General features: G+C 35.9%; 1 protein-coding gene across 1 annotated transcript in view; it reads left to right on the forward strand.

Annotated features, from left to right (window-relative positions):
• Positions 1-15,189, forward strand: part of ADGB (androglobin) — a 114,213-nt gene that overhangs the window by 71,761 nt on the left and 27,263 nt on the right. Inside the window, 4 exon segments of the mRNA XM_032683883.1 lie at positions 6,695-6,826; positions 9,329-9,422; positions 10,929-11,063; positions 11,847-12,000. Coding sequence (XP_032539774.1) covers positions 6,695-6,826; positions 9,329-9,422; positions 10,929-11,063; positions 11,847-12,000 — 515 coding nt within the window.

Consider the following 15,189-nt stretch of genomic DNA (forward strand, 5'->3'; position numbering starts at 1 on the left):
TTTTCCTTTTTTCTCTGGCAAAAGCTGCCCCGTCAAATAAGATATTTTTGAGCTAGGTGTTCCACCAAATAAGTCTACCTTAAAGCTTCTTCAACAATCTCAAAAAACCTATCTGTAAAATACAGAAGCAACAAAAGAATGTTTACAGAGCTGTTTGAGCAGGGGGGGGAGAGGGAAGGTAGAGCAGCTGTGCCCAGCAGCTCTGCTGGAGAATCTCTCCCCCCACACGTCTTGGAATTTTCTTATCACAGGCAGTTGTCAGCAGTTACTTTAAAAAGTCTATTTCTCCATTACATTTATGTATGTATTTTAAAACAATTTTGGTTATTTTAATGAACAACTTCAGAAAACAGTAAGACTATGTTATGAAATTGTAAGACAATTTCTTTCTCCAATCAGAAGGTTACAAAGTTGCAATTTTTACAAAGTAGGAGAGTTTCACTCCTGCTTAGTTACCAAGCAACAGACCGTCTCTATCATGAGAAATACACACTGTTTTTTCTCCCTGGCAAGGCTGAATATTTTCAAGGGAGGGCTTTTTACTTTTCTTTTCCCCTTTTTGTCCTGGCAAAGAACTTTGTTTCTTCACATACACACACACAGTAACAATAATATTGTGAGCTCACAAAAACATTCAACAGACACTACAGTTAACACAAGAATTAACAGAAATATCAGAAGGCAGTTTTTGCCCCCCTTTTCTCCCCGGTAGGGATCGTCGTCTTCAGGCTTCCATGACACCAAACTTGATTTGTTGCATATTTTTCTGTGTTTTATCTTACACATATTGTGAGACTGAAACAGCCAATTAGTAAATGAACAAAAAAGAAGTAACTCAGGCTGCGAAGAAGTTCAAAGGCTTATACAGGGATGGGCCTTGCTGTCTTGTTTTCTGCCCAGCCCCCACTGTTCTAATTTATCTCTGTCCCTCTCCATTCGCTTAAATATCTTGACTTGAATTTCTTTTCTTAGTTGTTTTCTCAGTGGAGTTATCTGGTGGAAAACCTGCTTTTTCTGCAGTGGTGGCAATGGAGAGGGGGGGGTCCTTACTTCTTTTCTGTCTCCGGGAGTGAATTATTAAATTTTTCTGCATTTTTTTGCTTGGAGGTGTAGTTCAAGGACAATTTGTTACATCGGCAACCTGCTTATCTTTCTGGGCAACTGCGTTTCAGAGTTTTAGTTCTTATATGAATTATTGCATAGATTGTTGCCTCCCGTACGCTTCTAAATCTTTCAGAGTCTCACGGAGCAAGTGTCAGGCAAACACACGAAATGCAACTTAACGTAGTAGCTTCAAAGCCTTATTTTCAGTACTATAACAGCACACGTCGTAAATTAAATTCAGCAACCTTGACATTCTTTCAATTAAGGAGGGATTTCCACGTAGATAGAACTACACTTTCCTCCTTCATTATATGCTGACCCATCGTTAAAATATAGTCCCCGGTGGCACCCCCGTTAGCTTACCTAATGAGGGTTCAAAAAGTTCAGGTCCGGACCTTTGGCGGGAACCACCCACTCTCAAGCTTCACCGGGCTCCGTTCCCCCTGTGCCTCGCCCCACAGGTCCAATCTCTCTCTAGGAGAGAAAATCCTCTGCTCTTTCCCCCTCTAGGAGGGAAGTCACGGCAGCCCCTCTCTCTCGGAGAGGAATCCCTCCAAACTCTTTCTCGGAGTTGGAGATAAATTCTTCTTCAACGCTGTAATCACGTCGGCGTCTCCATATGTCGCTGATAATGTCGGAACGGCCAATGCGACACAGATATCAGAGTCAGGCATAGTCCAGGTGCAAGGTGATCAGGAAGCTGTTTATTACTCTCAAGTGTTTCTCTTATATTCTTTGTACACTATCGTGTCACAACACAATTGGTCAAAAGTCTCAAGCATAAGACACTGCACACACTCTTATTGGTGACACTGAAGACACTGTGCATGCTGTGACATGCTATTGGTGACACTATACACATTTTGATTGGTGACCTTTGGTCTGGGCTGCATTACGTTTGTTCCGTCCACCATTACAGTAAATATTTCCTAAAAGTTGTTTAAATTCTTCATCACTAATTGCCAGGCTGCTGACAGGTTCTCTGTCAACCCCGACAGTTTCATACTGCAACAAAACAAGAATTTATCTGAAAAATTGACAGGCAGATACATGATCACCATTTGAAGGCCTTTCAGAGGGACTTAGCTTTTCCTTCTTCTCTTATGAACTTATAGAATAAAGTGTTTCTACATGGTGAATCAAAATGATACTAACTTTCTTTTGATTATTCATTTTATTCTAAAGAAACAGTATAAAAAAATAAATTAAAATTTACACAAAAATCTTTACTGACACAATGATGTAATGCTCTTATTCTTTTAAGAAGGTACATATACTTGTCTCTTTACTGGGGACTTTCCTCCAAAACACTCTCTTCTAAAGATTATTCTTCTGTGAGACATCAGATATTATGAAGGGAATTGCATCCCATGGAAAGAGTATAAGTTATAAGGGTCAGTATATTGACATTTGTCACACCACTTGAAGTCAACAACACCTGTCACATTTTTGCAAGATGACTGATTTCTGTATTCCAAAAAAAAATCCTTAAACTCTTGTCAGCAATAAAAGAGAAGACATTTTAAAAATAGATTTGAATAATTAGCACAGTTGACAGGTTGTAACAAAGACCTCATATATTTTACTAACATATGAGATCCACTGTGATAGAATATTTTTTAGGATTTGGGCACTGAATCAAAGAAGTGGAATGAATGTATGGAGGAAGAAAGTTCTGTTTCAGTTTTCTTTCCTCCAGTGTCCAGTGTATCCTTTTAATGTGTTTGCTTTTACAGAATTAAATAGGATAATATTGCTATTGGACTGTAAAGTTAATTGTTTCCCTTTGGTTTTATTGACATTGGACATTTTTTCACCTTTATTAATGTTTGCTCTTCTTAATAAAGGCTGCATTGGAGTAAGTGTATGATTTTGTTCAGGTTCCATCCAGAAACCTAAAGAAATAAAGCATATAAATCAAGTGAAATAGTCAAGTTAAAATAGGTAGATATCAGGAAAAAAAGGTGAGGAATGCATTGTAGGAATGCCTAGAAGGATTGGCATCACCTGATTTGCTTGACCTATTAGCACTGCTGCACTGTCAGGATAGTTGCTCAGATCTTGTTAAGACTTTAATTGTGACCTTTTGGAACCTAACAGACATCAGTGCAAACTACCTAACAGAGGACTGAAATATTCTTGTTGTCTATGTCTGAAAGTATATATATGTATATATATTTAAAATTTTATATTAGCATATTCAGTTTGCACTGTGTGCTGAATTAATCTCAAGATTTACCAAGGGCAGGGATGTTGTGATGCACTGCAGTTAGCGGTCATGTGTGGTAAGGTTTCTGAGAAGCCATCTGAAAATGATCTAGTGGCATTTATTTGTCTGCCAAATATCATCCATCCCCATGGAGCAATTCACACAGGAGCCACAAGAAACAAGTGGAAGATGGTGCTGTGTAAACATATGAAAAAGAGATGGAAATTTCTGAAGTGAGTGCTTCTCCATGGCATGGCTCTTCCATGGTCTTGTGGGAAGAGAGTGGATAAAGGGGCCCTGCAGAACTTTGGCAGTCATGAAATGCTGAATTTGTAGAGGTATGTGATTCCTCCTGGGAAAGGAAGTGTGTCAGGATGATGTTACACAAGAGATAGTCTTGATGGCTCAATAGTGCTTGCCTGCTCTCTGTCGCACATGTTCTTTGTTTACCTTGTCCTGGTTGCTTTGTGCCCCATAGTGAGCCACCTCAGTTCATTAACTCACTGGAGGTCTACAGCACTGATTTTCAAGAGTCTCAAACACCTGACAGTCATTTAGGCACATTTCAAAGGCTACATTTCTTTCTTATGGATAAATTCCCATTTTGAAGTTGGAAGTGGAATACCTTTTGTGTACAGTTCTTTTAAAACATTCTTATATGAAGTTTTACCTAGAAGTCAAGCTGTTTGCTATAAGCTTATCCCAGCTGTGTAAACCATAGCTGAGAAGTCCTTTTCCTGCTTAGTTCTTTTCCAGAATAAGCTTCTCTTTCCTTCAGGAACATAGGTTAAGATCAGTGATCATACAGTTGTTGTTGCTGTGTGACTGAAGAGAGAATTTGAACATTTGTTTCTTCTTGCACTTTGGATTTGAACTTGAGTTCCAGTAAAGGGTGAAGGAAAGTTTGGCATTATTTGGTTGAATATGTAAAGTATCTGTTGAGTACATGCAAAACACACCTTTTTAACAAAAGCCATTGTTACATTGCCTACAACAAAACTGCAGCTGATTTTATAGTGAACAAAGTTGTGCAAGGCTGCTTTGAAAATTTCAGGTTTTTATTAGAAGAGGTGTCTTCTGATTAATAGCGATGATATGCCAGAAATTTTTGATGAATCAGTTTTCAGTCATAATGTCAAATTTGAAGTGTCCACTAGTTAATATTGGTTGATTTAAAGCGTGTCACAGTAACACATTTCTCTGCTTATAAGAGAAGATATTAAGAAATGTTAAGTAAAAAAAGCCTTTAAAGATCAAAATCTTTAATATAGACCTCATTACTTTGACTTGAATGTTACAAAGAAAAATATTTTGGTTCTTCTCACATTGTATTAAAGTTAGAACAAAATAGAAACTCCTTAGGAATGTATACTTTCAAAAGACATTCAGCATTTTTGGGTTTTGGCCTGTTTTAGGGTAACTTTTTACTGTTTCTATGAATAGAATTCATTTCTGTTTGACACTTCATCCAAATTTTTTATATTTGTGTATTCAGAAACAGTTTAGCATATAACTGACTGCATATCCATGTATTTTTTAGCCTCACAAATGAAATGTTTTATAATACATACGTATTTATTTCTAGTTGTGGAGTCCACTTACCATCCTTAGTGGATAAACTTTTAAACGTGTTCATAGGGCAACACCACACCAATACTTTCTGTGTGTACTTTTATATATTAGGATCTCCTTACTTATTTAGTCAATATGTGTATATGTGTGTTCATATAAAAAGTATACAACTTCTACTTTATAATATATTATTTTGCCTTATATAAGGAATGTAGGCTCTGCAGCAGAGGTCATTCTTCTGAGCTAAAACAAATGCTGAAAATTGAAATCTATTTCCTTTCCTTGAAAACAATTATTACTGGAGTCAAAAGCCATTTTGCCACTGTCTTTTTAATTATAAAATAGACAAGCTTGTAGATTCATTTTGAAATGTATTATGTTGATGAATAAATGGTAGAAGCTAAGAGCCACAATCTTTTAGAGATGCACAGACAGGAAACATCTTAGAACATGTTAAATTCCAGTTGGATATTAGGAAAACATTTTTATCAAAGAGGCTAGTCAAAAGTTGGAAGAGAATGCCCAGTGAAGTTATGAAGTCTCTGTAGTTATGAAAGTATTAAAAAATGGACTAGACATTTACTCTAAACTGATCCTGGTTTGGATGTGGAATTGGACCAGATGACCTTCAGTGATCCACTCCAGCCCTTGTTATTCTGTGATTATGTACTGTTTTATAAAAGTGGTTGTGCCATTCAAACTGGTGAGTTCTAATCTATTTTCTATTGAAGTAGGTTTGTGTAATCTTTCAGAGTCACCAAGTATTAAAGGGGCTTTCTGGAGTTTGGAAATGCAACATTGATGAGAAAGAGTGGTTGGGAACACATCCAGATTTAGCAGTATTCAATAGAAGAGATTAGATTGAAATGTGTGATCTGGCTGATGAAGGCAATATCTTTTCTTAAGCTAGTTGATTTGTCTTCAATGTTGTCTACATTTTTCATGCAGTTTCCTCTCTTCTCCTTTTTGTTTGTTGGTACTTCCTTTTGCGGAACTGTTTCCTTCCTATCGTGCTGTATGATATGCTTCTCTTGTTCCGTATCTGTGCAGTTCCAAACTGGCCCCCTGGCACTGGCTCCTTGTAGTATTGTTCCCCACACACTCTTCCTAAGCCTGGGTGGTAATGACTCCCAGGATGCTGATTCTAGGCAAGGATGCCTTCAAAGAGCTCATTGCTAACCTGTCAGAACCTAGTAATTTCTGTTCCACTGCAAAACTTCTTAGTAACAGAAAGTCAGAGAAGTGAACTTTCCCTTTATGACAGATCTTATCCTTATTCCATGTCTCCTTAGTGAAGGCAGAATAAAATGTTTTGAACAATACTGGTGTTTAAATTATTACTTAATAAAATTATCAGATTGAGAGAGAGAAGAACTTAAAATTTTGTGAAGCTCTTTTAAGCTATGTTTACAGTCAGGCTTTAATGTATCAAAACCTTTTGGTTCATATTTAGAAGGATATTTTGAAATTACATTAGGAGACAATTTTAAAAAATGCACTGCAATAGCTGGCAATAAAGAGAAGAATTAAATTATTTGGTATTTGGGATTAGTGATTGCATTTTGACTTTGCGTGATTATACAGTATATTTTCTGTAATTTTATCATGTTAAAACTAAGATTTTAAGAACAATATTTTTGTCATAAAAGTTTTATGCTGAAACCACAGCAGTTACAGCTGAGTTACAGCTCTCTTGCCCTTTTGTGTTTATTTGTTGTTGTTTGGTTTTTTTTATTTATTTTCAATTCATTATAGGCACCTGTAGGACTTCCAGTGTTGTAGATGTTGGTCATTCTCCCCTTCTTTCAGAGAGCAGCGAGCAGAATCTTGGTAGTTGGCAGGACCGAACTCCCACATCTGAAGAACAAGCAGCAGCTCTCAAAATTCAAGCCATCTGGAGAGGGTCCTGTGTTAGGACAGTACTGAAGAGCAGAATACCAGGTGTGTAGTTTAAAAATGCCTTTCAAAAATGTTTCATACTTTATCTTATTCAAATCAAAGGATCACAGAATATGCAAAGTTGGAAGGGACCCACAAGGATCCATCAGGTCCAGTTCCTGGCCCTGCAAAGAATCCTCCTGGAGAGTCACATCATTTGCCTGAGAGTATCGTCCAAATGCTTCTTGAGCTCTGCCAGGCTTGGTGCTGTGACCACTTCCCTGGGGAGCCTGTTCCAGAGCCCAACTACTCTCTGGTTGAAGAATCCTTTTCTAATATCTAACCTAAACCTCCACTGACGCAACTTAATGCCATTCCCTTGGGTGTCACTGGTCACCACAGAGAAGAGATCAGTCCTGTAAGGATTTTTTGACTTATTAACATCTAGTTAAAATTAACTGAAATGCAGTAAACGTTATAGTTCTATTAAGTATACCTAACCACTCAGCACATACAGTATTAAAAAGTAGAGGAAAGATACACTACCTCCGCTAGATATGCATAGATATTAAACCAGAATTTACATTCATGTAGATTTAACTCAGAACTGGGCAATGTTGTTTTTTTTTTTTCTGGAAATATATAGGAAATCATACAAGAATGTGAGCCTCATAATGGATAATAAGTGGAACACACACAGTCTCAAAGGCTGATACTTTACTCAAAAGATACTATACCTGATACTATCTTTCTTTCTTATGCATATAGATAGAGGAATCTTACATAGCAGTTCAAGACTTGTAGTACATTTCCTATTCAGCAATTCTATTATCTCATCTTAAATATTGTGTTCAAATGAAGTGTCCACAGTCCAAGACAAAAGACAGGTAGATAACAACTGCAGAATTCTGAGTAGAGTTGTAAGGATCAGGATTAAAGAGGGACCTTGTAATTGCAGGTTGTTAGTTTGTGATTTCGGAAAGACAAGATAAAGAAAGACTTCACTATAATCTTTAAGTACCCATTTGACTAAGGGAATTTGATAGCAATAGGGTCTTTAGCCTGAGGTCCAAAGGCTGAACAAGAAGATCTTTAGTCTGAGATTCAAAAATTGTGACTTGAAACCCGACACATTCAAGTTAGAAGTTGCATTTATTTTTAAAAGAATAAAGTATTTATTGGAATAAACCCAAATTTGTGTTGTAGTACTGAAAAATGTTAAAATCAAACAGATGCTCATCAAATTCAAAATTAATCATTTATTTATGACATTAATATGTTAGCAGGACTGTTACATAGAGAGTTAGATTATAGTGATTCCTTTTAGCCTCACTGTATAGGAATGCCTGAGGATCATGACAAAGAAAACCGCTCCATTTTAAGATACACATTGCCTCTTCAGTAAGTAATTGCCATTCTGCTGAAAGCTCCTTCTTAAATTACCATAATTGCTGGGGCTCTTTCACCTATACATTTACCTGTACCAAATGGTCTCTTCTACCTTTTGTACCTTCATCTCCTTATCTGTAAATCTGGTGTTGCCTCTTTCTGTAGACAAGTCTTGCCTAATCTTTCTTACTAAGTAGTCTAGTGCCTTTCTATATTTGTTTTTGAAGTGCCATGCAAATTAGGAATTTCCCTAAACTTTCACTAGTATTATTAATCCATACAAATTCTAGAGCCCAGAAACTGTTCTGATGTTTAGATTTGAGATGTTTTGTCATTTGAGCACTATATTAGTATACCAACTGTTTTCCTCATTTGTCTATAATATCTTTCTTAACTTCTGATTTGTTACCTTTAATTCTGGTATTATTTTTATGGTCCTATACTGTGGGTTTTTTTCAACTATACTATATTTCTCCTCTTTCCCCTCCATTATCTATAATTTTTTTCTCTCTTATTTGTCATTACAGTAAAGTGTTACTATTCTTGCCCCTCTTTTTTTTTTGTTGTTGTTTTGTTTTAGTTTTCCCTTCCCGTTCCATTGCTAGTTGCTTATGCAATAAAGGAGAATTTCACCTAACTTAAGTCTTGAAAAGTCAGACAACAGGTCCAGACTAGTTGCCTAGTCTTCATCTGTGTTCTGTGAATAGAAGTAGACACCTTGAGATGACAACGCATCCTGTCATCTGAGAGGTATCCAACATGGGTGGGATTAATTACCTGCTGGAGCTGCCCAATTCTTTTCTTTTTAGCTGCACAGATAGCCTAGGTACATCCCTTCCTGGTATCTGCAAATGAGAGTTGCTTTGAACCAAAGAGCCTATTCTCTGAGGACAGAAATCACCACATATCACTACATGTTACAGTGAAAAAGCTGTAAATTAGAGAAAATATTGATCACATCATTTTTGCAGTTATAGGAGTGCTGAAAAGTACAAAGGTGATGAACAGTGGAATATCCTCTGTCAAAGGAGAAAACAGTTTTCGGCTCAGTGAGACTTCTGTAAAAAAGGCAATTTACTTGTATGAGTGGCATTTTTCAGAAGTATTTGGCAGGTGCAAAATTAGAACAATGCAGAAGTTGGATGTTATATTTTCTAACTTTTTTATTATTTCTAGGTACTAGAGAAAATGCTAATGTTGAAGAAACCTTGAAAACATTGTGGACTATGATTGAATTAAATTTTGAACAGTGTGCTGTAATGTTGTTAAGGTAATCATGCAATAAATAAAACTATTCAATTGCAGGCAGTAACATAGAATTGTCATAAATTGCTATTTCACAAAATAAACATGGTAAGAGAATTATTAGGTTTAAAATTACAAAACCCTGTTGGAGGAGATGAGATGTTTACAGTGAAGATAAGCTGTGCTTTATTCTGTGTACCCTACATGAGTAAAATCTAATTTTTAGACGTTACAGATTTTTTTTCCTACAACTTGAGCTACAATATTACCTTTTTCCTGTATTTATTCTTTTTTTTAGTATCCTGTAGGCTGTTTCATAAATATAGATCTGATACTGATTCCTCAGTTAAGCAGTTAGCCAGTTGATTTAAAGAAACTTTTCAATTCATGCTATCTGCTAAGGAATCCTGGTTGACATTAGAAAGGGAATAACTATACTATTTAATGTTACCACTGTTTATTATATAGTCATAGGACTATAGTCATTGCACTTGCTTGAAGCAAAGTAGATGTATTTCTAGGTAGATGCTTTCCCTGGTATTTTATTACAACTTCTGCAAAGACAGCTATTCCAATTTCAATAGTGTTCATTAAGCCATTTGCAAGCATGACACTTTTTGAGGATCACGTATTTCCATTAAGTCATTCAAAAATCTCTCTGCTAGTGTTCATACAACTGATCTAGTAGTCGATCAGTTCTTTCAGGGGTAAGGAGTCTGAACTAGCAATAATTACTGCCTGTGGGTGTAAATCCTTACTCCCTATAACCAGTAACTTGAGCAGCACTCATATCAGGTATAATTTCATTTTACTTTTTAGTGTTTCTAATCCTGTAAAACCTTTGTATGTTGATGATATCAGGACTTTGCAACCCCAGCCTTGTTCCAAGTATTAGACCTCCATTTAAGATTTGCAGCACCTCTAAATCAGCAAATTAGATGCAGTTTTTAGTCTGCCTTCAGACTTTTAAAACTTATGGGTTCAAAGGCATTGTCACAAGGGATACATTTGGTTGTTAAAGTCATGCTGATGTGCTTGTGCTTAATTTTTTTTAGCAGCTGACAGAATTGCTTTTAATATAAGAAGCTAGCCTCTTGGTCAATAAGTTTTCCTTTTATCCCTTTCTTGTTCAAAAAAGTTGTAAAATTAAATAAAGGGGTTTGTAATCTCCTAATGATGCCACAGCTTGAAAATGACTGTTTAATGTAAAGAAAGTTGTATTAACTGATATCTATTTAAAAAAAAGAGGTAAAGTTTTGTAGAAGCCATAACATTTTGGGCTATTAGAAGAAACTGTAGTCGTGGATAGATTGATGGAGAGAAATACGTGTATGTCTGCCATTAGCTCTGAAAAAGCTGATCCCTATGTGATTTTTTTTTCAGAGAACAGCTACTAGAGAAACATTTTTATATTGTTTTTTTTTACATTCATGCACAAAGCAGTGTTATTTATTATTAGAATAAGTAAAAGACAGGATATATGTGCCTTCATGATTAGATTAAAATATTTATCTTGTTTGCTGCTTTCCAGAGAAATTTTTAAAAGAAACTGTAAGTCAATTGAAAAGTTTCCTTGTTATGAAGATGAATGGTGTAAAATGTCTTTCGCTGACTATGCTGTAACGTGTGCTGATCACCCACCACATGTGTGGTTCTTGGTTTTTAGGTGAGTGCCATACAACCCTATATAACTCTTATGGGAAAGTAGTATTGATACGCTGTGTTTTTTCACTAACCTGCTTTAAAAACTTACTTCTATCTACCTACTTTCCCTAAATTCTGATGTATACTTGTCCTGGTTTTGGCTGGAGCAGAGTTCATTTTCTTGTTCATTTCTTCTTCATTTTCTTCCTAGTAACTGGTACAGTGCTGTGTGTTTGGGTTTAGTATGGGAATAATGTTGATAACACATTGATATTGTGGTTGTTACTGAGTAGTGCTTATCCCAGTTCAAGAACTTTTTGGTGTCTCGCGCTCTGGCAGTGGGAAAATGCATAAAAATCTGGGAGGGAGCATGGCCAGGACAGCTGTCCAAAGGGATGTCCTATACCACAGAATGGCCTGTTCAGTGTATAAACTGGGGGGAATTACCTGGAAGGGGGCTGATCACTGCTCAGGAACAGGCATTGGTCAGTGGGTGGTGAACAATTGTATTGTGCATCACTTGTTTCTCTTGGTTTCTGTTAGTCTCTCTCCCTCTCCTTATCATTAAAGTTATTAATATTATTAGCATAATTATTATTATGATTTTTTTCAGTTATTAAATTGTTCTTAATACACGAGGTTTACCTTTCCTTTCTGATTCTTCTCCCCAGAGTGGGTTGGGTGGGAGGCTGTGTGATACTTCGTTGCTGGCTGGGGTTAAACCGTGACAATACTTTTGTTTTGTGTTACGCAAATCCCTTTTTTTGTGAAAATAATTTTGATACTATTTGAATATTTTTTTTAGAGAAATATTTATTGTTCCAGAAGACATGCTTATAGTGACAAAGGTGTATACCACTATCCCTTCTTGTAGACTTCATGTTGTTGATAATGACACACTGGAGGAAATGCCACATGTCTTTTTCGAAGTGGCACCTCATGTTTATCCAAAAAATAAGGTAAATGCAAAGAATTGCTGCGAAAAGTATAATTTTAAGAATAATAAGTGCCCGAATACTTTGGACATTTTTAGCTATGTCATAATGTTCTACTTAAAAGTGCACCCTTATTTATTAGCAAGTTTGAAAAGAGATTGTCACTAATTTGCTTCTGTGCTAAACCTTTTATAGTAAAGGAATAGCCTTAATTTTATTTGATGTTCTTTTGCTGTTGCTAAATGGAAAAATATCATTTGGTTCCCTGTGGTGTGCTATTCTGTGGCAATGTGGTTGATACTGATGCTGTGCACGTGACAGAACAACCTTCAAGAGTTAAGGGTCAAACTAAAAATAAAGTTTAAATAGCCTTTTATAAATCATTCCTATAAAAACTACCATGCATCTTCAGATGCTAAAGGTAATTGCAGCACTGATGCCAAATACAGCTTTAGACATGCTCCCCCCCCCTCCAAGTCCTGCATGTTATTTTGAAAGCATTGGTGTAAATTACTTCTAAAAAAGCCTCTATATTGTTAAATAATTATTGCCATTTCCCATCCTCCTGCCTTTTGACCTTTGGGCTAAAGAAGACACTCTAGTCAACCTTACCTCACAAGTTATATGTTCTACACTCTTGATTACTCTCTCCTCTGGACTCTTTCCAGCTGCTGTTATTTGGGGTTTTTTTCTTGTTTATCGTGCATAACACTGAGCACAGTAAACTTTATTCCAGTGTATAACTTGTGGCCATACAAATGGTGAGTAAGGAATGTTAAGTTTACATCTGGTGGGCTTTATTTTGCTTATATAACCAGCTGTGATGCTTGCCCTATTTTGCAGTGCCATTGCTGCTTCATGTACTTCTGTAACCCTAGTGCTTTCTTGAAGAACTGAATCCTGTACTTAATTATTCTCGAGTGAATATAGTGTATTTCACTACTGATTTTAATGCTGTTTTTTCAGGCCATTTCCCCAGTTTAAAATAATCTTTAATTCTAATTTGCTCTTCCTCTAAAGCTATCATACTTCCTAGTTTGTAGTATTAGCTAAGTAAGCATATATATTCTCCATTCCACCATCTAAATAAATACATATTCTTAATAATAAACTTTTGAATGAAATCAGGTTCAGGTTAGATCTTTGAAATCCCACTGACTGCATCCTTCTCTTCCAAAAGAAGCTATGAATATGTGCTTTCTGGATGTGATTGTTCAACAGTCACCCTAATTTCTTCATTATGACAGCATTTCCTTTGGCTTAGAAGAATGATCAAAGAGATAGTGTCAGATATCTCCTTCTTTCCCATACTGTGCTTTCCTAAAAAGGGAATCTTGGTTGGATTGGCAGAACTTATTCTTTACAGTCTTTTTGCTATGTTGAGGGGGTTGCAAGGAGTTCATTCTACTAGTTATTTCATGATGCTTTCAGCCTTTGGGATTATGCTGACTGATATTAAGTACCTTAGTGTCCTCCATTAATTATCAAACATAATTTGAATGTTTAATCATTGTTTTAGTCTGTTATTTAAGTATCCTTCAGACAGTTCAGAATTTCATCAGACCTATCTAGTCCAAACTCTTATTTAATCTGTATTATCATTTATTACTTAATTTCCTATTCTGGCCTGCCTCTTATCTCTTAAATATTATCCCAATCTCAACTATTCTATTCACATGTTCACAGCTGATCTTTTAGTGAAGACACATTCTATTCACATTTTAGCCCTCTCAGTCTCATCTGTCAGTACCAAAGAATTGATTCATTTATAGTCTAACACTGTAGAAGCAGATTTCTTGTCTTTTTTTTGTAACTTCAAATTTCATTAGACTTTTTTTTTTCTTTAGAATGAACTTGCCTTATCTAGTGTTTATAGTGAATATAAGCTGAATGTGACAGATAAGGAGTGCTACTGCTGGAGGACAATGCTTTAAAAAGAAGGGTTGCAGACAAGCTCTTGAATCTCTCCAAACTAATTGGGATCCTCAGAAATGGTGCGTGGATTCCACCAGACAGGGAAATTTGGGTTGGAATCTGACAGTGGCAAGTGGCAGGATGCAAAAAGAAATCTCAATGGTGACTACTACTTATTGCTTTTCAGGAAAGTGGCAGGTTGCACAATCACAACTTCAGATTTATTTCAGATCCTGCTTAGCAGACACAACTGTCTGGTTCTGCCCTGCAAGGCAGTTTTTCCGTTTCCCTGATTTCACTAATTCTTTCTTAGACCTTCTCCCATTTAATCTATCTTTCTTGAAGAAAGGTGTCCAGAATCATACACAACATTCAAAACAAGATCTTACCAATGCTTTGTGTAGTACAGTAGTTTTCATGTTGGAAATGCTTGGGATTTTATACCCTACCCAAGTAGATACACTCTGTAATATTTTTTTCTCCCCCTGGGTACAGCACAGTAGCCTCAGTGATTCTGTTAATGACTAATGGAAATGACCCTTTTTATTTTATTTCTGTGCTTCACTATTGGAGAAGTCCCCTCTTAAAGCAGACATTTCTGTTATTATTTGCTAGACTGATGGCTTATATTTCATAATATTAAATGTGGTTTATATCAGTAAAGAGTGATTTTTGAGAGTATTAAAACAGAATTGTGCAGGCATGCTGTATTTCCTACATTTTCTTATCACATTTCTCAATCACTGCTCTTGAGTTCCTCAGTAAGAATATAACCTTATACTCTATCATTTAGCTTCTTTTCTTTCTATTTGTAAATGGTTCACAAATGTTTCAGTGGACCTGCCGAAGCTCTATTGATGTTTTGACAACACATTTTGCAATTATTATTAAACAGAGAATACAGCTGTATTTTTTTTAATCTGTTACCTTTCTTTGTAAAAATATTTGTAAAAAGCAGTCAACAATGTAATACATCAAGCAAGAAATTATATGGTTTGCCTGCATTCCTAAATATCGGTATTATTAAATAAAAAGTCCTTTTTTTTTTTAAATACACCTCCCAGTTAGTTTTTCTGCTTCAAAACTATGACTCAGCAATTTACAACACAGCTAAAAAGAAATCCTGTCAACAGATACTGTTATTCTGCTGCAGAGAAACTCCTGGAACACATTAAAGTTCATTTCAGAATAACTGACAATAAAGATAAAATCTGCACACTAACAATAAAGTTTGTTGTCATTTTGCAGACATTACAGTCTAGATAGAAACTGTCTACTTGTTTTACATTATTTGGATGT

Source organism: Chiroxiphia lanceolata, chromosome 3 (genome assembly GCF_009829145.1).
Source record: "Chiroxiphia lanceolata isolate bChiLan1 chromosome 3, bChiLan1.pri, whole genome shotgun sequence".
NCBI classification, from domain to species: Eukaryota; Metazoa; Chordata; class Aves; order Passeriformes; family Pipridae; genus Chiroxiphia; species Chiroxiphia lanceolata.